At 33.7% G+C, this 27,959-nt stretch overlaps 2 protein-coding genes and 2 pseudogenes across 2 annotated transcripts; 2 read left to right on the forward strand and 2 right to left on the reverse strand.

The window, feature by feature from the left end:
• Positions 1–406: 406 nt before the first annotated feature.
• On the reverse strand, positions 407–2,534 carry LOC124834854 (thioredoxin-like 1-1, chloroplastic). Its single transcript, XM_047309658.2, has 4 exons — positions 2,084–2,534; positions 1,384–1,560; positions 1,105–1,269; positions 407–999 (listed from the first exon to the last, which is right to left on the reverse strand). Exons 1-4 carry the CDS (start codon positions 2,339–2,341, stop codon positions 730–732), a joined length of 870 nt encoding a protein of 289 aa, XP_047165614.1. The 5' UTR covers positions 2,342–2,534; the 3' UTR covers positions 407–729.
• Positions 2,535–7,907: 5,373 nt separating this feature from the next.
• LOC124834842 (cation/H(+) antiporter 15-like) lies at positions 7,908–11,113 on the reverse strand. The gene is made up of 3 exons (XM_047309643.2): positions 10,880–11,113; positions 9,368–10,372; positions 7,908–9,158 (listed from the first exon to the last, which is right to left on the reverse strand). The coding sequence occupies exons 1-3, from the start codon at positions 11,111–11,113 to the stop codon at positions 7,908–7,910; spliced, it is 2,490 nt and encodes an 829-aa protein (XP_047165599.1).
• Positions 11,114–18,396: 7,283 nt separating this feature from the next.
• On the forward strand, positions 18,397–18,960 carry LOC124834846 (signal recognition particle 43 kDa protein, chloroplastic pseudogene; annotated as a pseudogene).
• Positions 18,961–20,763: 1,803 nt separating this feature from the next.
• On the forward strand, positions 20,764–22,443 carry LOC124834862 (hydroxycinnamoyl-CoA:piscidic acid hydroxycinnamoyltransferase pseudogene; annotated as a pseudogene).
• The last annotated feature ends 5,516 nt before the right edge of the window (positions 22,444–27,959 follow it).

Consider the following 27,959-nt stretch of genomic DNA (forward strand, 5'->3'; position numbering starts at 1 on the left):
ACAAAATAAGTCTTTACAAAAATCTTCTTACAACAAAAACCCTTGAAACTTAACTTTAAAACATCATCAAAACTTTATCTGTTCAGCTTTATGCTAACATAAACAATTTAGAATACGTATTTGTTTCCTATAATGAAACTCAGATAAACAAATTCAGAAAATAATAAAGATATCTTTTAAAACCTAACAAATATATGAAATATATGAAGTCTATCCAATAAGGTTCATTCCCTTCAAAATTAGAGTACCATTTCCTTTTTTAAGGTAAGAAGCTCAACCACAAGTTCTTCAAACCAGAACGTCATCTCAGAACCACAATACCTCATATCTTAACATGCACTTGGCATGTTTACTACCTCAGAAAAATACACAACTAGGGAAAATAATTAAATATTACAAGTATTGCTCAGAGAAAGAAACAAACTATCCATTGATGAATAAAATGACATTCATTTTACAACAATAGGACATGATTTCTTCTCACACACAAAAAAGGGTAACTTCTAATTCCCCAACTTTTATCTTCCCTAATCCTAGCAAGGCATGGATCCAAAAAGACATGCCATGGAGGAATACATTATACCTATATATCACACTATTTGACTTTATCTGCAATGATATCTTCATTCTCACAAGTATACTGCATGAAGATATATTGCACTAAAACAAACCTATACACTGTACAAGGTATGGAACCAGATGATGGATTTTGGTTACAAACTGACCACATCATCTCCCAGCAGTGGTCAAGGTTTTCTCTTCTGAGACCTCAGAAATGAGAGTCAATGAATGAAGAGATTCTGAACTAGGAACAGGAGTGGAAGCAGAAACCAACTCTTCATCTGCATGTTCAGGTTGTAAGGTATTTGGTGAATAGGTGAACGAAAGATCTTTATTGGCAGCAAGAGCAAGGAGCTCTTTCTCCTCTAACCCTTTGGTTGGGCCCAAGCTGCATCTATCTGGGGAGTGCTTGGCCAATGCATCTTTGAACTTCTTGATCTGTAATTAAAATCAAATTGAATGCTGTTACTAAATCATTTAATAATGAACAAATAGTCAAAGGCCAAAGATATGATATAAAATTGACATAGCATGTATACTAACCGTGGCATTGGTGCAGCTAAAGCTACACAATCGACCATGAGCACCTCTATAGAAGCGGAAGAAAGGAAGAACATGGACATTGAGGCTATAACACATGGACTTATGCTCCTCATAATTCACCTGAAGGAATTGAACATCAGGATTCATCTCTGCCAGTTGACATATCTGTCATACCATAAACCAAGGAACATCAGAACAACAATACACATTAACAGATCATGATATTAAAAATTGTCATGTGGGTTGATCTGTGAATTGGATCAAGGGGATGACGAATACCTTAGGATGAAGGGCTTTGCAGCCACCACAACCAGGAGAGAAGAAATCAACCACCACCAACTTGTCCCCTGCGTTTAACAGTGATTCTACAAGGTCTTGGGCGGAAATCACCTCTTTCATGTTGGGTTGAAGCCCCTTTTCCCACCATTTCTGAACATTCCCTATTCTAAAGGTCATCTGCAAAATTCCACAGGAAAGGTTCAGAAACCCCGTCAGGAAAACACAAAATCTTGCCCGATTAGAATATCAATATATGTAATTTGGAAAGTTCGAAGGAAAATTAGCAACACACGAAAAAAAAACACAAACTGTAAGAGTTACATATCAAAATTCCATAAGCTCCAAAAATCCCCTTGAGAGAAACACAAAATCTCCCCAAAATACAATATAAGAAATTTCGAACTTTTTCATGAAAATTCACAAAATTCCCAACAATAGAAAAACGTCTTAATTACCTTTAAAATACATAATATATCAAATAAACATGGCCATCTACAATACTTCACAAGAAATATCCAGAAACCCGTCAGAAAAACACAAAAATCTTCCCAATAAAAACTAAAAAAAAAATACAAGCAATTTGGAAACAAACATGCCACGCAAAATAACAAAATTCCCACCAACAAAAAGGTTCCAATTCCTAAAAAGAATGGAATTAAGGATAAAGCAAATTCCGTAAAGGAGTAGAAATATTACAAACCTGAGCACCAGTTGAAGCTCTCAACCGCGAACTGACCCTGTTGGGTATTCCTCTATTTACATGAAAGTGAAGCTTTTTACCCTGTAACTCAGAAGAGGACCAAGATCTGCGAATCTGAGACTTTAACTTGAGAGAAGGGTACCCTCCGACGCCAGAAACGAAGCTACGAGAATCGGGAACCGTCCCCCTTCGATGGTGGCGATGACTACTACCGAGCAAAGAAGAAACGAAACTCGCCTTGGTCAAAACCTCAGCCATTAAGTTTTCCTCGGCTTCAAAACCCACAACGTATGAACAAAGCAAAAAAGTCTCTCTTGTTCTGTCAGAGAGAGAAGAAAAAGAAGAAGAAGATAAAGAAGACGCTGAAAAGAAAGGGATCCTCAGAAAAGAGCTTTATCCGCAAGTGATTGCAAATCCACATGCAAAGTTGCGAGCTTGAAATTGAAACGAGATAAAATAGAAGTTGATAAATGAAAAAAAAATTGAGAGTAGATAAAGTTGAATTCTCGTTCAGTTGACGGCTGCGATGGCGCAACGGGGAGATCGACGGCGGAAGTGTGATCATGACCGACACGCGGCGAATTGATGTGGTTGCGTGGTTAAACGCGATTGGATGAGAGACGTTTAAGGTAGAGGATGGGACCCGCACGTGAGGTGGAGTTCGCTGGTTGTAACGACACGTGTTTGCTTTGATCAGTTTTTTTGGATAATAAAAAGGGCATTAGCCGCTCTTTCCTTTTTTTCTCTCTCTCTTACATTCGTTTTTCGCCTTTTTTTTAGAATTGATTTTTTTTTCTGTCCAGAATTTTATTTTATTTTCATTTGTGTTTGATTTGAATGAGATGCATATGGCATCATCCGCATCTAGCACGGAATATAAAAAGATATTTCAAAATGAAATTTAATCCAATCATTTAATGTGAAATTTTTGTATTTGATAATTTCAGTTCATTTTTTTTACTCGTTGAAAAGATCTTTTCGTTTTATTATTAGTATTTTGATAAATGAATACTTTTTGTGATTTGTAATTATTTTTAAATGATAGACGTACTACTTTTTAAAACATAAGTTCTAGCTTTTTTTATATTTTATTTTTAAATTATTTATTATTATTATTATTGTTACCTGTATAATTTTTTCTGTTTTTTTATTCATCCACTTACAAGATATGACTTTTGTTTTACTAGGCGATTTTGTTTTAATCTTTTATTGAATAAAATATTGATGATGATAGAAAATAGTTTATTATTTTTTAGATACTTTTATATTATACATTTATTCGTATTATTATATTATTGATAGTATTATTTTACTATTTTAAGCCCATACTTTAATTTACTAATCCTGATATAGATGGTATTTTTTTTAGTTTTTATTATTTTAAAATATTTTTTATTATCTCAATTTTAGTTTACCACTTATAAAATAAGATGTTATAAAATTGATAAAACAAAAAAAAATTGTCTTAACTTACAATTATTTAGAAGAAAATAACTATAGTTAAATCTAACCATTAGACAATCAAAAAGACACTCTGCAGCATCACCGTCTTCCATCAGAGATACTTTAACACTTATCTCTCATCTACTCACACTAATAAGGTGATCATTACAAAAGAAACAAATATCACACCAAAAAAGAAACAACATGGTAAGCTTGTATTCAAAACAAAACTTCATAAACAATTTAACACATCACATATCACTTCAACATCTATAACATCCTATAACTCATAAACATATAATAGGTTGACTCTATACTCAATTTCATGGTAAGATAATAAACCTACCATGAACACCTTTATGGTAGAAATATAAGACTTGAAAAAAATGTAGTAAATAGGGAATACAGTGGTTTTGAGACTTAGGTATTATTGTTTGGTAATTGGTGTTTAATGTTTAGATGTTCTTAGAATTATAATTGCTATGTTAATTATTTGATGTTATTATTGATAAAGTGCAACACATGATTGATAGTTATTAATTTGGTGATTTGTGTGTGTGAGACATTACCAATGTGATGTATTGGTTTGTTGGTAGAGATGTTGTTTAGGAATGGATGAGGTTTAATTCCTAGGGAGAAGGGTTTAATAGAAGTTTATGTTTTTAATTATATTTTTGCCTAGGGGCAAAAATTGTCTTTTTACCTTTATTAAATGATGCAGAAATTAATGTTAGGGGTGTTAGAACAAGACAAGCTCGTCTATAGGAAATCTGACTTTGAAGTTTAACAAACAATATGAAACGAAGAAGTTCCATAGAACAATAGGAAGTGTCATAAAAAACCCTAAATTAGAAAGAACATTAAACGATAGGATAGAAAACCTTAAGTTAGAAAGAACATGTAACTACACAATAGAAAGAAGTCTTAATAGAAAACTCTAAGTTAGAAAGAACAGGTAACTACACAATAGGAAGCCTCACAGAATAGGAACAGAAAAACAAAATCTAAACGTTAGGACAAAAAACATTAAAATTGAAAAGAACAGGCATCCACACAACAAGCCTGAACAAAAAAAAAAAAGAGGTAAACGATTACACGAAAAATCACGAGAAAATCAAGTGAGGCTATAAAACTAGTAGGACAAGCAGAAACCTAAACTCTAACTAGATACAACATAAGAAAAATAGGATTAGACTAGCTAAACACGAACAAGATAACAATAGGAAAACACAAACAAAGCATTAATATCATGTCAACCTTAAGTAAACACTTAGAACTCTAGAAAACACAAGACTTAAACTCAAAATCCCTAACACAAAAACCTTAGGATTCTAGGAAACAAGAAAACAACTAAGTCAAGACATCTAGACGCAATGTTAGACTATACTAACAAGTCAAAAACGTCAAAGAGAATCAAAGCTAAATGCGAAAAACGAACTTTACCACGCTATTATGTGAAGTCAAAGCGTATAGGAAAGTTTGAACAAACACATAGGCTCATGTTAACCAAAGATCATTCAACTTAACTCTCGAGGAAAAACAAAACAATGTCAAGACGATGTCTTTGATAAAACACACTAAAAGAATAAAACTTAAAATACCAAAGATAAACAAATGATAAACGTTGTCTGTCTAAACAGACAAAATCACAAGATGCATTTAAATTGTCTAAATGATACAATGAGCTAAAACATCACTTTGTCCAACGATAAAGTCTTTACTCAACACTTGATATCTTTATAAGAAAAGCTTAATTGTCAAATGCTACCTCAACTTTAGGAAATCAAAAAGTACTTTGTTGTTCTGAGCAAGCATTAAATGACATTAAATGTTCAACGTTCAAAAACAACAAAAGTGATATATGATGAGTAGATTATTCATCATAACACCAATCAATTCAATAGCAAGTGTCAGTAATAAGAAAGACATTCACAAAATGTTTTTACCTTAGGAAATCGTGATAGTACCTACGTCTAAAACAAAACCTAAAAACAATAAGTAAAACATCAATCGATAAGGAGTCTCTTACAAACTAAACAATAACAGCTAGACATACAAACATAACATTAGAAAATATAGAATCCTGAACAAACAATAAAAGCTTTTGAAAACATCAAATAAACAGGAAATATAATATACTTGCTGTACAAACTTCGGTGTTATCTTGTGCAAGGCAATTGCTTCAAACGATCATTTATCTCATTTTATATGTATCAAAATGAACGTTGGAAGGAAGAAGATAAAAGAAGATTTGATCATATTATAAAAAGTCGTGCCAAATGAGAAGTCAAATCTTCTTCTGATAAAAGCTCTAAAAAGTACGTTTGCTCTAATAAAAGACTTTATCCTATGGCAGACATCCACACCAATAGGCAGGAAATAACAGATCTCAAGACAAGCTTCATTAAACGGTCATATTATTAAATCTCAAGAAAAACTTCATCATAACGACTATATCATCACGGTGTATAAATAGAAGATATGAAAAAGAAGAAAGTGATGATGAGGAAGATGAGATAGATACGAAGATACATCATCATCAATTGAGCAAGAAAATCTCTTTCAAATGTACCAAACCATTGTGAATTATATGCTAAATATAATCCCTCACATTTAATCAAAATTAAATGAAAAATGAAGAGTGGGTTAACCATTCATGGTATCCTTCTATAATTTTATTGAATGTGGGCTAATTGGTGAAGCTGGAGATTTTGCTCCTTACCCAATATAGAGGTTCAATTGGTGGGAGAGCCATTAGGCTCATTTTTTTCTTGGCCTACACATTTGGTCATATTATAAAACGTGAACTACATTATTTTCTTAAGTTTTTATTGTTATAATTATTATCACGGTTGAACTAAAATTTATGCATTTCTTTAGGATTTCGTTGGTCGTGATAAAGAAGTTTTGGGAGAACTTATTAGTCTTGATCATGACATGACTCAAACCGAGGATGATTCCACATCATAACTTTTTACTATGTTACCTTGGTTAAGGGAGAACTCCTTGCATATACAAAGAGACTTCATACTATTTGAAGTTGATACTATTGTTGTCATTCAGTATATTTTCTTGCCATATGCATGAGAGGTTGCTTGGAGAACCTCCATGTTAAACATTTCAATCATTTAATTATAGGCCATCTATAAGCCATATTATGTTGTATGTTTATCATATTACAATGATGACTTTTAACTTATAATTTATTTTATTGTTTTAGGTATATGGAAAAATTGAATATGGAACAAGGGGAATAAAAAATATATAAACCTTAATCCATATAAAAATTTTGGAAACGAAAAGGTTTAAATCCAAAAATATTTGCAAACATTGATATGTGGCTCACAAAAACATATTAATTACATGGTTCCATAATTAGTTTTAATGATTTAAACTAACTCTTTATCATTAATTGTAAGTCCCAATGGTAATTAATTGTAACTATACCTAGGAATACTACATACTAAAGTGGTTTTGTTGACTTCAAAGAAAATCCAATCAAAATGAAAAACTTATTATAAGAATAAATTTTACATTTTTATTTACATTTGACAGGTATAAGTATATTCCGACTAACATATGTCTTTACTTTCATAAGAATTGTGGTTGATACAAACATTTTAAGTAGAACGACATAATAACATCACTACTAACGATTAGAAAGGTTTTTGCGAAATTAATATATGCACTTGTCATTTTATTGTAATCGACAAGTTGATTTGGTCAAATGTGACTATTACATCATATATTGAGTGAAATTTATCATTGAAAGCGGTATTAAAAAATGTATCATATTTCAACACAGGATAAAGTGAAGTGTTTCAAGTCTTAATCAATTTCCAATTGTCCAATAATAATATGGAACAAATAAGAGAACAATGGACAATCTTCCTTCTTCGTAGTTTTATTTTCTTGTTTAGAAAAGTGATAGGTTAGATTAGATAATTCTTTATAAAACTGTTTATTGAAATATTTGACTCATTGTATTGAGAATTTTCTACATCTCACGTTTTGGCTTAAAGTCAAAATTAATTCAACTTTAAAAAAAAGTGTAAAATTTATATCAACTACGCAGTGACGGACATAAATTTTACATGTTTTTTTTTTCGTTTTACTGGTACATATTATGTCTTTTGCATTATTATGACATAAATGAAAACTTTTTACGTTGAGGAATAGGTTCAACCTCCATGTATATCGGATTATTACCTAACGTAAATAGTGTTAAATATCTAAATCAACTTTTAAAGAATTTCCTATTAAAAAATAATCTATAGTTTATAGGAAGAAGAATTCGGAAAACCATTCAAATTTGTATCCAGACATACTTTAAATATGATGAGTTAGCATGGTTGAAGAGGATCTCCATTTTAGAAAAGTTTCAGGTGGACTGAGGTAAAATGACAGTAGACCTGGTTGAAGGGCACATTAACATCTGCTCCATCATGCAAGTAAACAGTTTTCCGTCAGGAGATGATGCGGACCTCACATGCTTCCCATCAACTTGTTCACCCTGTCTTTGGAATATCAAAATGGAGGTTTCAGCCGCAGAGTTCAGATCCGTCAAAGCATCCCCAAGAGGCCCCAACACAGCCTCCTCCAACACAGGATCCACCGTTTGTGCCAATGACATCTTCCTCCCATGCCCTCTTCCTATAACAAACAAATCAAACCCTTTTTTCGCTATCTTGTTCAAAAGCTTCACTGTTTTCTTCTCATCACTCACCACCTTCTCCAAATACCTCACCTTTCCCGAATCCCCCATCTGTTTCATAAACCCCTTCAGAAACTCCTTATCCGTTTCATCAAACTCGTCATTAGGGTTCTCCCAAACAAGCCTCACTAACGTTAAATTCACCTCTGAACTCCTAGTCATCCTCCATGCATAAGATAGAGCTTCACGGTCATCAGCACCACCAACGTAGAACATACCCACTCGTAGCTCCTTCGAACGCTTACGACTCACCCCTCTGTCCACTAATATGGCCAAACAACACGGTGCAGCCTTAACTAGACTCTCTAACACCACTTTCTTCTCGTCTTTGCTTGCATGGTCGCGGTTGATGATGTTGACAGCTCTTGCGGTTGCAGCTCCTGCTCCTAAACCATCGTAGGTTGGTTGCTTGTGGAATGTGGATAAGATAAGTGTCACACCTCTGTGTCTTGCGAGGTTGATGATGTCCTGGTGCATGGTATTGTAGTCTGACATTATACTCATTTTCTCTGCGAAGATGGCTTGGCTGAGATTGTCGAAGCTTCCGAGGGTGTCTTCGGAGCCTAGCTTCAAGGATCTCGAGGTGAAGGATGTGTTTCGAGCGTTCCTTATGATGAGTGACGCGGCGGGGCGATTGGTTGTTTTGTTCAGTTCCACTGCTAGAAGTTGGATTGGGTTTCTCACAGAGGGACACGAGGCTTTTAAGAGGTCGATAATCACGTTGGCATCGCGCTTTGCGTGGATGCAGGCCAGTAGTTTGAGTGGTGAGTCTGGTTGTGTTTCATGCGTCCTGCGTAAGCTTCCCATAACCATTCTGCTTTTCAATGCATTTGTTAAAGCTGACGAGACAGGTCCCACGGGGATTGTCATTAACAAGCACGCCAACACCATCACCCCAAAGGTTTGGTTGTCCAGTTCCTACATACATACATATATGTTCATACACATCAATGTTTCATTGATGAAATTCTTGTAACTGATGATAGTCTCAATCAATCTTTACACAACATGTTCCATGTTTTTAATTTATAAAATAAGACAGTAACATCATGTGGAACAAGACTATTTGTAGCAATGTATGATAAATATGGCATGTTACGATGTTAAGTTTGTAAGGTATAACTTACATGTCTGTCCCTGCCGGTGCAGAGAATGATCAGTGGCATTATTCCTTTAGTGTTCATGAGCAGTGCAAGGGAGAATCCTTCCATGTGCGGCATCCGGTAGAACCAAGTGACAGCCATAGTGCACACAATCTTGGTCACCATGGCCAACAGAACCACCACAAACACAGTTGTCCAATGTGTCTGCAAGGCAAAGTCTTGGATCCTAATCCTCTCTCCAACTATCACAAAGAACAAAGGCATCATCAGCACAGCCACAAAATCCTGCACCTTGTCCTGCACCGCATTGTTAAGCGACCCCTGAGGCATCACAACACCCAAAAAGAAAGCCCCCGTTATCGAAAGCACGCCCAGACCATCAGTTAACAAGCCAACAACCAAAACCACATTCAGCACAAATATGACTTGTGACTCCAAGAACTCTTTATCGGCCATTCCTACATTGTTGAATATCCACTTGAAAAGGGGGTGAAGTGCCAGAAAACACAACAACAGAATCACCACAGTGATGACAAACGATACCACAGAAGCGTGATAGAATTGTGACAGGGCCAACACAAGAAGAGTCCATGAAATCAAGTCGTTCAGGAGAGAAGCTGTGAGAGCCAGTTGTCCGTTCTCCGTGAGAAGCAGCTTCAGATCTGAAAGGATCTTTGCAATCTCAGGGAACTCACTGCTGCAAGAAAGGGCGAGACCCCATAATATTGCACCCTTTGGTCTAACGTTGTCACTGGACAAATGTTTTCGCCCCATGTCCGTGACAAGCATGTAGTACAAGCCAAACCCTATTGGTATGGGGAAGATGGTGCTTGCAATGGCTATAACTTTGGTCTTTCTGTTCAACGTCTTTATTGGATTCAAGTCTATCTCTAAGCCCACCAAAAACACGTAGTAAACAAGGGCCAACGATCCTACCGTCTCCAATGGTATCATGTTGCTGTAAGGAAATAACTGGTCCATGAAAACTTTCCAACGTCCCATGACAGATGTACCTAACAGAAAACCAGTCTTGGAACATAATCACAAAAATTTAAGTTAATTGGTAACCAATAATCAAAATCAAAGCAAATAAATTAACAGGTGTTTAAAAGAATAATATAAAAAAACTCAAGATTATATGATCATGATTCACGACTAATCTGTGCATAAGGTAACCGGTGAAGGATGATGGTAGTCCATAAATGGTCGATAACCTTTTCTTTGTAAGACTCAGTTTGTATTACACAAACCCATTCTGATACGCAACAGTAAGATAAAACCTTTTCATCTCAGAATATTCGTGTCGTGACTGCAATTGCTGCAACACCAACTACATTATTTTGCAATGTCTTGGAACATTAAGGATTGCAACGAGACCCTATGATCATGGCTGCAAAGCAATTTTACAACCACAAAAGCTTTCTATTTTTTATCTGATTATATCTTTGTTTTGGTATGTTATCTTGACCTTGTTAAGACTGAGAGTTCAAAGTGATGATATATTAACATCATCATCATAAGTCGAAAAGCACTTACAAAAATATTGGCAACAATGCGAGGTACATGGCATTGTTCTGCAAGAACGAACAGAAAGCGGTTGAGAGCTAGGATGATGGCGAATTGCAGGACAAATGAAGGAAGCGTTTCCTCCAGAGAATTTTCCAGCCAAAGGGCTGAACCGGGATAGATAGACTTATTGAAACAGACCTTCCGCGTGTTGTTCGAGTCTATGATAATGGAATCAGTGGTTTCATAGTCGGAAGAATTCATCTGAATGGCTAACTCCAATACAGTAATTTTTTTTTTGTCTTTGCAATCTGATTAACCTTTTCTGTTCTTCTCTGGTTTACGGAATGACGAATATAATTAAGTGAAACATCATAGGGAGAAGGAAGGAGTTTTTGTCGAAGTGTGAAAAAAGAGATGAAAAAGGAACTCACGTAGATAATTCCAGGTAGATGTCGTAGTGTTATGATTATTATTATACGGTTGCTTCACTTGCATGTATAATTTTAGACAATTCGTTTTCTTTGCTCTACGATGTTTCTATTTTTCGCGACAGATTTTCACAAAACAATAATTTATATTGTTAACTTATGATATTTTTTTGTTAAATAATATACCCGTATATTTGTCCTTTTCACGCACATTCGAAATATTCATATCTATAATGAGTTGTTTTTATTTCTTCGAAATTGCAAAAAGTTTGCCTAGGATCATAATATTGTACGGGACAGGTCAACCATAAGGGCTGATTAACAACTTAATCAATATTACACATTACATAAACCGATTAGGCCGAAATTGGGATTACTTCATCCCTTTTAACTTAGAATACAGACATCTTCAACTCTACACCGGTAATGTAACACCCTAGCTAGGATATTATTAAGATACTTAAAATTTATAAATTTTAAAATATTTTATTTTGGGACTCAGATGCCATCTTTTAAGATTAATGGAAACTAAAATTTATAAAAAATTTAATAGTAAGATTCGAAAATCCATAACTAAATTAAAGTGTACGTTACTTCACAACAAATTTGTTTAAAACAAGTTCATTTACAAGTACTTTTCTCAAAGAAATTTAAAGTTCCTCGTTATTATGTATCCAAATCAAGATCCGCAACAAAATATATATATATATATATATATATATATATATATATATATATATATATATATATATACTCCGATATCTACATAAATATATAATCATTGCAATCAATCAAATATCATAACTAATAACACATCAAAAATAATATATCAACTCATTCAAACCTTCCATAACTTCTTCCATAACTTTAGTGTCTTAGAACACCTTTCAATTTTATCATTTGTCATCCATTTTTCAGTTTTATCAATTGTCAACCATTCACAAAGTATTGTTTCACACAATAGTTCAAAACATATTTTTCATTTCAAACTTAGATCTCATATTAAACGATTTTGTTCTAAAATTGTGTGCCAAAAATTAACATGTTATCAGTATATAATGAAATACCATTTTCAAAATTATATACATATTTATTATTATATTAATTTTATATAAACAAACTAAAGTTATTTCTTAAATGAAGAGTTGCATGGTTACTTTCGAATTTTAAAAAAAAACTATTTTGATTAAATAAAAGATAAAAGTATATAATTAAGGAAAACAGATATATGAAATGAATAAATTAGATGAAAATTCCCACTATTCCTACTATTATTATTAACATTTGGAAGAATCGTCATTGTTCAATTTATAGTTGAATAATTTTTTCTTTAAATATTTTTATGGAGATAATAAAAAATAAATAAATGTAGACTAAAGTTATATCACATGCATCAAGAGTAATAATTTTAAAAATTTTAAAAATTTCACTAGTATTGTCAAGGAAAACGACAACAGTTATTTTCGTCCATAGACAGCGGTTTCTAAGCCGAGACATATACAGACGAGACAAAAAGGGGTACACTTTTTGTCTCGGTTGAGAACCAAGGCAAAAAAGATAGGATTTTGCCTCGGTTCACAGGTAACTGAAGCAGTAGGGTTTTTCCTTTATTTTATTTTTTTTCAAAGGACTTTTCCTTCTGAACCGAAGCAGTATCTCGAACTCTACTACCTCAGTTGGGACCTGAATCGAGGTAGTAGAGTTTTTTTAATTTTTATTTTTTGCTTTAACGCTAGCCTTTCTACCTCGGTTATGACCTGAACCGATGTCATAGAGGCTTTAAGACATGTATATTAAAACTTATATGTATTAATAAATTATGAAAAAGTTATTACTCTTATTAAACTATCCAATCAGACAATTCAAAATTTAATACTTGTAAATTAATATTATCATCTCCTCTCTATTCATTTTTAAAAAGTACATTTGTTCAAAAAAATTTGGATATAGTAAATAATTTTTGTATTGAATCTCAAACAGAAAACTAAGGCCAATTCAAAACAACAATATATTCAACCAAACAAATAATTACATATGCAACCTACAATATATTCAAGCAAACAATATGTTCAAGCAAACAAATAATTACATAATCATATTAAAAGGAAAATTTTAAGAATATAAACCTGGGAGCGTGAAAATCGATCAACTATAGAGAATATCTGCGTTTACGAAGTCGGTCAACTATACAATATCTGGACAAAAACAAATAACACAATAATTACTATCATGATTCCTAAAGTTTATTTCATCACCAAATCAACCAATTTAATACAAACAATTCAAATTTCCATTCCCCTAATTTATATATCTCTAATTAAATCTCCTCCATTTAATTTAATCATCAACTTTCTATCATCATTGTATATATTCAAAATCACTTTTTATTTTTTTATATTTTTACCTACAATGTGACAAATTTGAAGTTTAACTTATTCAAATACATTGTTTCCCACTTCCCCAACACGCAAACTACTTCACCAACTCTTTTTATCTATTAGTAATTTTGGCTAAGGCTATGCTTGGATTAATAATAGCATATCAAATAACATTCATTACATTATATACAAGGTATGTATGAATAGGATGCGTTGTGTACCATTATGCAATTTCCATACTTTATATAAAATAAAAAAATAAAGAATAGAGACAGTAAAGAACTTGGGAGCGTGGCAGCACAAACGGCCGACAACGCCAACAAAGCTCGCAAGACAGAAAATGGAGGCAGTCGCGACTAAAACGGAAGCAACAACGGACGACAGAAATGGAACAATGAATATGGCGATATCGAACTACCAAACTGCGAGACAGATGGAGGCTGAGGTAGTAGCGAGAGACTTTCGACCAACGACGACAAAAATGACGATGGCAGTACCAATGCGCGAAAGGGAGGAGGAACAAAAATGACAGCACCAATGGCGGACAAAGTGTGAGCAATGGAGGCCACGAAAGTGTGAGCAATGGAGGCCACGAAAAAAACCTTGCACGAGCGAGAGCGAGAGCAATGAAGGAAGAAGAGTGCGACAACAATGGAGGAAGTTCTGCGCGAGAGCAATGGGCGAGGAAGAAGAAAATGAACAATAGGTTAACCGAGGTAATATAACTTTTATGATTCAGTTCCCTTTAAACCGAGACGTATAAGTTCGACTAAACTACAAAAAGTTCAGCATGTTTTGATAGGCTTTGGTTTCTCCTAAACCGAAGCCTACTGCGCGAGTTTAAATAACATTTTTTTACTAGTGTTTAATTTTACAAACTAATTTTAATTTATAAAATGTATATGAATATGTGAGATGAAACTAAAGTACGGTATTTGCATGGGCGATTCTTCTTCCAATGTCATGATATTATTAAAACTAAAGCTTATAGTTTTGCTTACTAAGCCTTTTTTTAAGCAAGTTATGCTGTTAACTACACCCTACTTCATAAATGTATTAAGAAATTCATGAGAAGTGACAAAATAAATAACTATCAACCAATGCAAGCAAAACATGATAATAAATTATCCTTCATTTCTTATAACTTTATCACGTTAAAGGAAAACATATATATATACAATATATATATATATATATATATATATATATATATTGTATATATATATATTGTATATATATAATCAATTAAATTCAGGTTGCATTGTACACACCATTAAAGATGACATTTTCCCTATCAACTCCCTGTTAAATCTTTAAAATGGCTCCACCTTAAACAGAATCAAATTTGTTAGATTATGCAGAAACCTTCACATGATGGTTGTCATTCTGCAACAGTAAGAGAAATGTTCTGGATTAAACTTTAATTTGCAATAAGAATCTGATAGAGACGCAGAGTTTGGTCCACCATCACGAGTTTGGTGCCGACAAAGACCATCTTTCGATGCATGCAATAGGTTCTTATTTACACATGGAATTCAAGTTGGAAAGAAAGAAAGAAATAAAGAAATGAGTAAGATTAATAAAATATATGAAGAAAACTGTACTATTAAACTAATAAAACTATACAGTAAATATTAAAGTATAATACAAATTTTAGAAGAATATAGAAAATTTAAAGAAAGAAGTATTAAAATGTAATAAAAGTTTTAGAATACTATAGAAAAACCTAAAATAAGAAGAAGAAAAATCAAAAACATTTTACATAGAAAAAAATTTAAGATATTTTATGTAAGTTGTGGTTAACAAGTTCTAGAATAATCTACAAGTCTATAAATTTTCATTTACTCTACCATTTGAAGCAAGAAAAGATCTACTACAATTAAGACAACTATAAAATACACTTTTTCCATCTACTACATTCACATTTTACTATCTCTACATTTTTCTACTCCCATAAACTATTCATTTCATAACCTCAAAGTACTAAGAGTGGTACGAGAGCTATGTTAGACTAAGAAGTTAACTTCTGAGGAGTTGGTAGCCTTTCGATGTGAAGTCTAACTTTCATCTACTTCGTAGGGTCTAAAGCTTTTTCTTATAACCTTATATGAAACTTGAGCTTGTATGTTTTGACAGAGTAACTGACTTCAAGGAAACATTCCTAGAATGTTCTTCTTCTCTCACAACGTCTTTTTCTTTGGTGTCATGATTATGATCATATATTTTTGCTTTATTGATGTGCACGGATATCAAGAACAAAGTATACAAGCATTGAAAGTACTTTCATACAGTGCATTAATTGTTTTGAACGTTGATAAACGTTAACTAGTGTAGTGTGGTCAATTTTTTTTATCATTTCTCATTTCATCAATAAATGCATCGTTTGGAAAGATGAATATATATTCATCAGATGATATAAACATAAGATGTTTTCTCAAGGCTAAAGCGTTTGGTGGTTACTTATTAGATAATATTTTTTATAGAAGGTTTTGCTTGATTTAACACTGTTTTGAATGAAACATCTCTTTTTATCTTTAGTGTTATATAAGATATATACTTTTGTTTTCATAAGAAGTTTACTTATTTTTCTTATATAGTCTATTGAGAGTTATCAATGAGAGACATTTTTTCTTAAAAACACTATTTATGATTTTCTAATTCGTTTAAACAGTTTGATCTTGAAGGCATTACTTCAAGTCTTGCCTTTAGACGTTATAAAATGCTTCTTCACTAGACGCTACTGTTTTACACATTTTTTCCTTCATAGTAATATTTCATTTAATGTTGTCTGTTTAAACTTCAAAACCTAAGTTGAATAAACATTCTACTCTCTGGATGATTTTTGTCTTAACATACACAAGCATGTAAATAAAGGACCTCACAAAATGCGACTAGTAATCGATTACACTTACATTGTAATCGATTACACAATGACATTGCTAATCGATTACACGAACTGTGTAATCAATACAAAATATTTCTGGTAATCGATTACATATATTTTGATATGGACATATTTTACTTCAAGGTAGATTAACTAGGCTCATCTAATCAGACATCGAATGAAAAAGGCGTTACGGAACAATGTTCATACCATATTCCTAACTCATTACCATATTTATGGAGTACTTTGAAGTTCCTCTTGATGATGAGCCTTATGTACACTAGTGCAGTTAAGGGGAACAACAACGATTATTTTCGCACATAGATAGCGGTTCTAGAACCGAGACATATATAAACGAGGCAAAAAGTCTATCTCTTTTTGCCTCGGTTGTGGACCGAGGCAAAAGGAATAGACTTTTTTCCTCGGTTCAAAGATAACCGAAGCCGTAAGATTTTTTATTTTTTTAAAAGGACTTTTCGCCTCGATTCTCTTTGAACCGAGGCAATATCCAGTTGAAATCCAAATAAACCGAGGCACTCTGCCACTGTCACTCCCATTGTTCAACACCCTGCAATGTCCATCCCTGTCTGCTGCTACTTATCCTTACTTTAGTATTACTAACCCAACTAGGCACCACAATTACAAAGGATGGACCAGGTCATCAATGTCCCACTAGTCTAGCTCCTGTTCTTGCTTTTTGCCATGGCTCTTGGTACTGAAATAATCAAATTCAAACAACGTTTTTCAGAATCTCTATCTAAATCAATTAATTAAATACAAGGTTTTTAAATAGCACTTTTACTTACCAAGACCAAGACCAATAGCCTCCTTTCCTTTCATGATGCATAAACGCTTGCATGATTCAACAAACATCCTGGTTGACATGAACAAAATCCATCCTTAGCCTATGTTGTCTATATGTTCAACCACAGTTCATATTCATTCTATTTATTTATTAATTTTCTAAGATTTTATACCAAAATGACTTCATTAATTATCATCAAAGTACACATTCAATAAATGCATAATTAATGAGGATATAATATACAAGCAATTATTCTGATGCAAGTAAGTTAGTTTTCTGTATAGAGTCTTCTTTAGAGTTACTATACAAACCTTATCTGTAAGTCCCCAAACAAACCCCATTTCACTCTGTCACTGTCACTGTCACTCCTACTGCAACATGTTCATCTTCAACCCTTCCAAACACACCATAGCTAAACCATCTTCAAGTTTGAGTATCTCATTTCTCTTTTCTTCGCAGCTTCACAAAGTACTGTTTTCACAAGTTTCTTTGTCACTCCCTGTATCACAATAATTTGTTCAATACATTTTTATACCAAAGATGACAGTTATATATGCAAAGGAAACTTAAGTAAATTAGAATCCTACATTGCGTGGACAACTTTGGACAATATCAACTGCTTCTTGACTGCTCAGATGCTCCCATAACCATTTGATGCAAATATGAGAAACTAATAGAACACAATTTTTGTACCAGTATTGTTGGTTCAACTTTAAGGATTGGTTGCTCGAAGGGTTGCGTGATTCCAAATTTTGACAATAATGGTGCTCTATTAACTACAAACCTCATCAATGTCGGCGATAGGGAGGTCAGGCAACCAGCGGCGCGGTATGCTTTGAGGAGAAGAACCCATGCGAGACCTTCCATTGACCAATTTGGGTTCTCTATCTTCACCACCACAATGGTTCCCCTGTGGGTGTCCTTCACCCCCAATTGAACAACGGTGGTGCCATTTTCTTCTCTGATCTCACCAATCGAAATGGGGGTGTAGCCGTGGTACACTCCTACGAGTTTGATCTCGTTGTCAAGAACCGAAATGAGGGTGAGAAATGATAACGGTGACAGATGCGTGGAGGAAGAAAGTAGAGGGAGGCGTCGACCGTGATGTCGATGCTATGGACGCCGAGGACGCCGAATGTTGTACCACGCTCCTCTTCTTAGTCGAACTTAGCTTGGAACTGTGCGTGAAGCTGCTGGCGGAAGTCGTCGCGAACCTAGACCATCGCGACCGCAACGACGATCTTGCTATGCTGCACATGGCGGCTAGGTACGTGCGGCCTGGTGTTGCGAAGGTGCTGTTGGATCTGGGCGAGGATCGTGAGGTGGCGGATGAGTGTGGAAGAACGACGTTGGATCTGACGCAGGAGATTCTGAAGGCGAAGCCGAAGGGAAATCCGTTTCAGTTTGGGCGCAAGATTGGGCTTGAGGGAGTGGTTAGGGTTTTGGAAGGGGCTATGTTCGAGTACGCGGAGGTGGAGGAGATTCTTGAACAGAGAGAGAAGGAAGAGAATTTGGAATCGCGAAGGTGGTGGAGATTCTTGAACGGAGAGGGAAGGGAGAGAATTTGGAGTAACTTGTGCAGTGGAAGGACGGTGGTGCGAATGAGTGGGTAACGACCATGGTTGTGGAGGAGGATCTTGTGAAAAGTTGTCAGGTTTCTGCCTCGGTTCGTGAGAGAACTGAGACAATAAAACTGAGTCAACAGCGTTTTCTACCTCGGTCTCCTGAGTAACTGAGGCAGTATACTCCTTGAACAGCGGTTGTCTTAGAACCGAGACATATAATGTCTTAAAAATTACAGCTTTGCCACCGCATTTTAATACGCTTCGGTTTTTCAAAAACCGAAGCGTAATGGGCGATTTAAAATACCGATTTTGCACTAGTGGTACCACTTAAGAAGTCTTTCAAAATTGGTGTTGAAGTTATCTGTTCGTTTGGTTTTGTTAAAAGTGTAGATGGACAATGGTTTCACAAATGAGATGATGCTCAACCAATTCATAATGACCTCCCACCATCTCCACCCTAACAATATACTTCTTCTGTTATGCTGAAAAAAAATTATGAATGAGATCTATAATCTTCGACCATTTGTTTGGAACAGATTTGATAACATGGTTGCTCAAGTTGCACACCTCAAAAAAGACATGGATTATCTACACCTTGGTCCATAAGGTCCTCTTAAATTTGATTGTATTATATTTTTATTTTATGATTAAGTTTTTTTTACTAACTTATGAATTAATAAAGTACTTTTTATTTTAGTCAATGAATTTGTTCACTTTTGTTGGTATTATTTTGTTCTCTTTGTCTATTTAAAAATTTATGTCAATTATAACCTAATTATGCATTTAGATATGTAGTAGAATATAAACCACAAATCACAATATCAATAATTGCATAAACTCTGCACAATATCGATTACAATATTATTGTAATATATTATAATGACATGTACTTCAAATTACATTCATTAATAATCAATTACAATAAATATGTAATCAATTGTAAAAAATTGTATATCTATGTATTTTAACATTATGTAATCAATTATAATTTTTTATAATTAATTACACACATGCTAAAAAAACATTAGAAAGTACACACAGCTTCACCTTTTTACATTGGTTAAAATTAAAGTTCTAACACCTCTTTTTTACATTACTTTCTGAATTAATTTTTTTTTCCTACTTCAATTATAAGAGAATCAAATTTTCCTAAATCCAGAAAAAAAATCTATATAATAACTTCCATATGTAAGTGTACTTGAAATATTTCTCTTTTTCTTTGATGTAAAACGCATAAAGGGTTTTGCTTTTGTCAGCGAATCTATACGACAAAAATATGTTTCTGGCAGCCAAGTGTACAGTTCATTGACATGACTAAAGGTAATCTTATTAAATAAAAAATATTTAAGCCACACTAAAAGGATGAAACTCATTTTTGCAGTTTTATCAATTTAAAATACCATATCTTCTGGATAACAATATTAAATATTGTGATAAGTTATTTCAATAATTGCGCTATTTAAATAAGGAGAGGCATTTAATGTTTTCTTATGATTTTTTCTTTCTAAATCAGTTTAGCTTAAAATAAGAAAAGATTCAACATAAAAATAATTTAAAATTATAAAGAACTAAAATTGAAAAACAAAACTAAAAAAAAAAAAACACAACTAGTTTGTATTATATCATTTGAGACTTGAAAGAATTTTAACACGAAGGCAGTTATTGATAGCATATTATAATTGTAAATTTATTTTAAAAAAGGTGGTAAATAAAATAAATTTCTCGTTTTTAAGGAAAATAAAAAGTGAATGATAGAGTTAATGTTATAAGATATACATATAAATGAAGAATTAAATAAGAAAAAATAAATCGGCCCACGGAATTGAAATTGAACCTGCCTAATTTCGTTTTCAAAGTTTCAATAATTTAAGAGTGGGACAATTCAAATCAAGCATTGTGTCTTACAAGCACATGACGTCTCTGCGCACGTATATAGCATGACACGTCAAAGCAGACCACACAACCTATGGAAGCATCAAATTGAGGCATCAAAGGTAATATAAGGCCACCTTTCCAAACAAAAGAACGAAACACACAGAATGGTGAGCATTCAATCTCGATACACTGTCTTTCCCTCAGAAACCACCCCCAACGAAACCCTCTTCTCCCTGTGCGAGCAAATCAAGCTTCGCACTCATGCGCCACTCCTTTACGTGTTCAAGCCACACCCTCGTCACGATGCATCAACTTTTGTCAACGCTCTTAGGCACTCTCTAAGCCAGGCCTTGACAATCTATTACCCAGTTGCGGGTAGGTTGCGTTGGATCCAAGGGGGGCGATGGGAGCTTCACTGCAATGCCAAGGGTGCCCAACTCCTGGAAGCCATTTGCAAAGATGTGACTTTGGATGATTTGGATGATTTTGTGCCTACCCATTTGGTGTCACAGCTCATACCAAACATTGATTATGACGTTCCCATTGAGGACACGCCGTTGTTGGTTGCGCAGCTTACGAGGTTCCCCTGTGGTGGCGTTACCATTGGGGTGGCCTTGTGTAGAGGGGCCATCGACGGAATCGCAACCATGCGGTTCATGAACACGTGGGCCAAGTTGGCTCGGGGAGAGAACATGGAAACGGCACCGTGCCATGATCGAAATGTTTTGAATTCGTACAAGGCTCATTCGGGGTTGCACGATCATTCGGAGTTTCACCCTCCTCCTCCTTGGTTAGGTCCATTGGGGAAAGACAGCAAGGTGGCGGTTGCAATAGTGAAGCTGACGGGTGAACAAGTGAAGAAGCTCAAGCACAAGGGGAATTCTGGATCTGGTTCACAACGTTATTCAACGTTTGAGGTTATTTCAGGGCACTTGTGGAGGTGTGTGAGTAAGGCACGTTATGCAGGGAAAAGGGAGCAACCTACGAGGTTGAGCACTTTGGTTAATTGTAGGCACCGAATGAAGCCACCTCTTCCAGAAGATTACGCAGGGAACACAGCATTTCCTACAGTGACAACAAGCTCTTTTGGTGAAATCATGCAGAGGCCATTGAGTTATGCGGTCGGGAACGTGAGGGCGGCGCTTGAAAGAGTGACGGGGGAGTTTGTGGAGTCTGCACTTGATCACATAGATAGGGAAAAAGACATGAATTTGATTAGGTATAACTTTCACTACCCTGCCCCAAGTGTTCATAAGGGAGCATACAAGGGGAACCCGAATCTTTTTGTTGTGAGTTGGATGAATTTCTCTTTCAAGGATGCCGATTTTGGATGGGGAGAACCCGTGTATTTTGGCCCTGGGTACATGGATTCTGAAGGAAAAGCATTTCTTTTGAATGACGCTAATGGGGATGGAATCATTGTGGCCATTTCCCTCGAAGCATCTCACATGGATGCTTTCAAGAGGATTTTTTATCGTGATATCGAGCAGGAATCTCTCATTTCCAAACTGTGACATGTTTCAAGGGCCACCTTGGACTTTGTTGATTTTTCAAACATGGTAGTAATGACATTTTGTATAAAACAATTACTCCATTTCGGGGTTATCTGCCTATAAAAATATATCTTTAATAATGATATTTTTCTGAGTTTCTGTTCTTCTAACTGAAACATTGTTGTTTTCATGGTTGTTTGGCATCTCGTGTGGATGCTTTCGAGAAATTATTTTATGACGATATCTCCAATTTCCAAAATGAATACGACATTGCAATTACGATATGTAAAATTTGGGATGGTGATACTTTAAAACCAAATTATTTTTTATAATTATTTTACACTATATCATTTATTCTCTTTTTATTTTAATTTTTTTGTTAAAATTATTTTGTCAAATTATATTTATTGGTGTCGAAATTTGACCCTGACACATCTCCTTTCTTAAACTGAGTTCATTTTTTCAAACAAGACTTTGGTTAAACAAAACGGCGTTGTCGTAGTTGATTGTCAAAGAAACTCTGGCAATATCTTTGAATGGAACAATCTTTGTTAGAAAATTTTCTATTGAATCTTTCCGCAAGAAACGTATTTGGCTTCCTACAAGTGAGTACGACAATAAGACAAATAATTGTCTGTGGTACTATTGTTTAAATTTTTATTTGTGAGATGTAAATTCTAGATATAAGAGCTGTGATATCACGTTTAATATAAAATTTTATTTTAACACCTAACGTTTGTGGACCTTTATTATTTTACATACTAATCAATTTTTTTATTTTTCTTTAATATAGACTCTCAATAGTCTTTAACATTTAACAATTTATGATTCCTATAATTCTCATTTATATGCTTTCATGGAATGAAAAAATAGAATGAGAAATTATAACTTCTATTCCGCCTTTTATATTTTTTTTCTTTTATATAATTGTAAATTTATCACTTTATGGAGGTTATAAGCTGTGAAAGTAAAATTGATGATTGAATCTTTTACAAATGTACAATTTTTTTTATTGGACATTGTGTTGGATGGAGATGTTTATCTATGTTGATAGATGAAGCAGAAGACACTATTTTGTTTATGATGAGTTAGCTAATTATTGCCTTGATAGAGAGAAATTTAGGTTTGCTGGAATAATATTTATAGCTTTATTAAGTGGGATTTGTTTAGAATTAGGAGAGATTTGTGTAATTCTAAATTAGCTTATTTTTTTGGTTAATGATATATTTTGTTTAATCTTATCACCACTTATTGTGTTTCAGTTTAATCTCATCATTGTTCTCCATATTAGAGGCGATTAACCCAATACAAGAAAGAAAAACCATCAAACCCTCAAGATACTCAGATGTCGTTTTTTTTTACGGAAAATGATAGTGACCAACTTTCATCACATCCCACTCAAACCTCATATTTCCAGAGAATAAATCTACGTTGCTTTGTTTTGAGTAGACTATGTTCATACAAAAGGGACACTTGACTTTTCGGCCAAAATAACAGTTATTTATTATTCTTTCTATTTTTTCTTTTCCAATTTTTAGTAATTTATAATAAAATTATGGGATAGGTGTTGGAATTTTATTTTCTTCATAATAAAAAGATAAAAAAACTCCAAATATACTCTCTTTCTCTCTCTCCTCTCTCAACCCTCTTTCTCTCTATCTCCTCTCTCTCTCCCTCTCTCTCTCCCCTCTCTCTATCTATATATATTTATTGTTTTGTAACTATATAACCCAATAAATACACTAAAGATTCTAATTCAATAAGTTTAAGCCTTCTTTATCCTAAAATAATTTAACATATTTTATTGAGAGAATATTCACATATTAACGCGATGTTACTCATTTAATATTATGATTATTATTTATGATAAAATATCACTTTGTTATTTTTATTTATCTGAGCTAAATATTGGTTTTGTGATATTACAATATAGGTTCACAACTCATGTTAATTCTATAAATACAACTTGTATCCTAAATGAAGACTCACTCAAATCTCATACACACTTTCTTGTATTTAATCATATAGATCCAAAGTCTCTTATTAACTTGATCCTCTAAAATCTTTTGTAATTGATCTCTCCTCGTGATTCAACCTTTAGAAGTATACGTCAGGAAACTATTTAAATCACACCATTTGACCAAAGGACCACGTTTAAGACCTCGATAAGAACATTTGGTGTCCTAAGGTCTCACTAAACTTTTCCCCGACCTCATTCTTCCATGGTCACTACTTGAAGTCAAGCCCAATTTTCTCACAAGATGGAATTGAACTCAGTGGCAACCCTTCAATATCAAATAATCTAGCATTACGAAGGATAGTGCAGGTGCTACATTGTCGAGCTTCAAGCCCTATGCGCCAAACATCAAGCAGACCTCCAAGAGCTTTAACAGAAGTTGACAAGCCTAGAGAAAGACAAATCACGTCCTTGACCTTGACTTAACTCCCAAGAAGAAGGCTCATGCAATTCTCGGGCAAAGAGCAACTCGTCAACACAACGAGGTTCATGTGGAAGTCGCGATCGATACCTTCGATGTGTGACTCAAAGAGATTGAAGCATGTCAACCTGATGCAAAATAGAGGAAACTTGAATATGCTCTCGCTACTCAAAGCACGATAGGCATAGACATCGCAGCTCGCACCGAGATCGAAATAAGCTTAGTCCCAAGATTCCACAGAACTTCCCAGCAGGCGGGTTAAGCGGGAAGAGAGCTACGCTTCCCGGGTACATGCCAACAATTTTTGAGACAGGACTAACCACATCAAGAACTTTCATCTTTTCATAACAAAAGTTTCTCGTGCCCGCATCTCCAAGGAAATCCTCATCAACATTGAAAACTACAACAAGACAACCAACCTTGACCACCAATCTGAAGGCTTATATATACAACAAGACACACACACACACACATACGCTAAGAATTTTGAGTGCCATGAGAGTGAGAGTGAGAGTTTAATCGAGTGAAGGTCTATGCGAGCCCGAGGGTGTGGTAGAAAGTCATTATCTATTCCTGGAAAAGGCTTAGTGGGAAACCATGATAGGGGGAGCTTAAATTCTTGATTTTTGTTTTCTTGTTTTCCTTTCTTGCCATGTTGTTTTATATGTTTCCGGAATGTTTCCATGTTATTTTTATGTTTCTGGACTGTTGCTATGTTGTCATTATATGACATCGTGGTCTTGATGTATATTGTCGTGTTGTTTTTATATGAAGTTGTAGTGGTGATACATGTTTTCATGATGTTTTATATGAATTTGTGGTGTTCTATCTATTATTGTGCTATTTTATTTGAGGCCATATTGTTTGGGTATGTTACCATTCTATTTTATATGAGCCTTGTTATTTGGGTTTGTTGTCATGTTGTTTATCATGATGCCATGTTGTTTGCTATGTTGTCGTGCTATTTTGTATGATGTTATGTTGTTTAGGTTTTTTGTCTCGTTGTTTTGTATGATGTCATGTTGTGTGTGTGTTTGATTGAGCTGTTTTTTATGATTGTCGTGTTGTGAGTATGTTTGACTGAGCTGTTTGTGATGATTTCTGAACTGTAGATGTTGTTGATCGTGTTATTCTATTTCATTGTCGAGTTGTGTGGTTATGTTATGTTTGGCCATGGGTGTGTTGCCTGTTTGTGTTTGTACGATGATCGTCAAACTCGTGTCAGTATACGGGAGCAAATAATCTTTTATATGATGTTGGTGTTGTTTAGAGCGAGGAAATTAGTAAGGAAATCTTATGAGAAATTTTTGAAATATATTTGAAACAATAATATAGTTTAGTTTGAGAATTTTTGAACATTATAAGTTGTAATTGGATTATTTGTTTTTTTGGCATGACTTTAATTATTTTCACGACAATGAAATAAATTTTTTAATTTTCACTATTTTGTGATGGTATTAAAAGTCACTTTTTCTTAGGTTAATTAATTACACGTGGGATTCTGAAGGGGGTGCTACACGGACCAATCTTAGACCAGCAATACGTGCTACCTCTGTACTTGATACTTTCAATGTTGTAAAGGAATTTTCAAAGGTTGTGTTGTGCTACTAAAATAATCTTGTGTTGCTTATGGTGTGATTATTTTCTAATAACATTTTTCCTTTTTGAGTTGCTAAAGTGTGTTGAGTTTTCAAGAGTTGATTTAGTTGGTTTACACTTTTGATCTAAGGTATGTCATATCCTCTTAGTGCTATTTAAGAAATAATATTGTGTTATTTACTATCTTGTGCATATTTTGGTTGTAGTGAGTGTTTGTATAAACATATACAAGTATTGGATTCCAGTTATTCAATTGAATAATTGATGCTAGATGTAAAATCAATAGTAATATGAATTAGCATATATTTTTATGTGATATTTTTCTTTCTTTATAATTTTTTATCTTATTGATTTCAAATTTTTATCAAGATTGATTCCTACATTCAAATTTCTATTTGAAACAAGTTTTCAAATAACTGAAGAAAGGTTAAAGATGTCATTCTATTTAGCTTAGCCTCATATTCTTTTATAGCAAATTGTTGTTCTTTACAAGTCTTTGAATAACAACACATGACATTGCCATCTTAAAGCCAAAGACACCATTCGACTACCCAATCTTCCATCCAAGAATTAAGAATATCATAATCTCTCAACAAGCACCTTTAACACTACTAAATTCCTTCCATAATTCAGAGTTAGCTTGTATTATCTAGCACAACCCTTACAAAACCCAAAACATCCAACCAAACCTATACACCATATCCATCAAAATCAAAGCTCTCACAAATTTACATCGTTCCACTATTCAAGAATCTTTCTAAGATTCCACTTACATCATTCCACTCTTCAAGAATCTTTCCAAGATTCCACAAGAACCTTGATAAACATCACCATCTCTTCTTCTTCGATTCTCTCATTCTTCTTATGTTGGGAAGCATGTAGTGGATTGATCCAACCATCTTTAAACTCTTTCTCATGTTCACATCAATATAATGGAGTATGACGCCACTTTTAAACAAAAATTGTAAGATTTGTATTTCTTTCTTTTTATGTATTACTCATCTCTTGCTCCAGTTTTGCATAAAGTAGAACTCCCAACTCATTTATATGCAGGTGTATATGTATTGCTCATCCTTTGGAATTTTTTTTACAATGACTCATGTTTTTAGATGTTTTGAATCTCTTATATAAATAACTATAATTAATTTTTGTAAAGGGTTAGAACACTTTATAAGTGTTTTACTATAATTATTTATTATTATTTTTTGATAAAAAAACAATAAATGATTTCAATAAAAATATAGTTATATTGTAAAGGTAAAATAAAAATAAAAATAGAATAAAAAATATGACCATTATTTTATTAATAACATAAAAAGATACAAAAGTGTTTTTCAAAACTTAAAATAATATGTATGAATGTTTAAAAACATCTCAGGAGATAATAACGCAATTTTTCTATAGTTAAATCATTCAATTTTACTTATAACAAAAAAGCTACAATTTTTATATTTTAAAATTTTAATCTTTAGTTTCCATAATTTTTAATTAAATTGTAGTTAATGTTATTGCTAAATAAAACAATAAGAAATTACACCATGTTAAAAATATAGGGAGGTGAATTTTATATTTTAAAAAACATAGAAGAAGTAAATATTTTTTAAAATAGTAGAGACTGTGGTCATTCATTTATTAAAGTTCA

This window comes from Vigna umbellata, chromosome 5 (assembly GCF_029865625.1).
Source record: "Vigna umbellata cultivar VRB3 chromosome 5, Vumbellata_1.0, whole genome shotgun sequence".
NCBI classification, from domain to species: Eukaryota; Viridiplantae; Streptophyta; class Magnoliopsida; order Fabales; family Fabaceae; genus Vigna; species Vigna umbellata.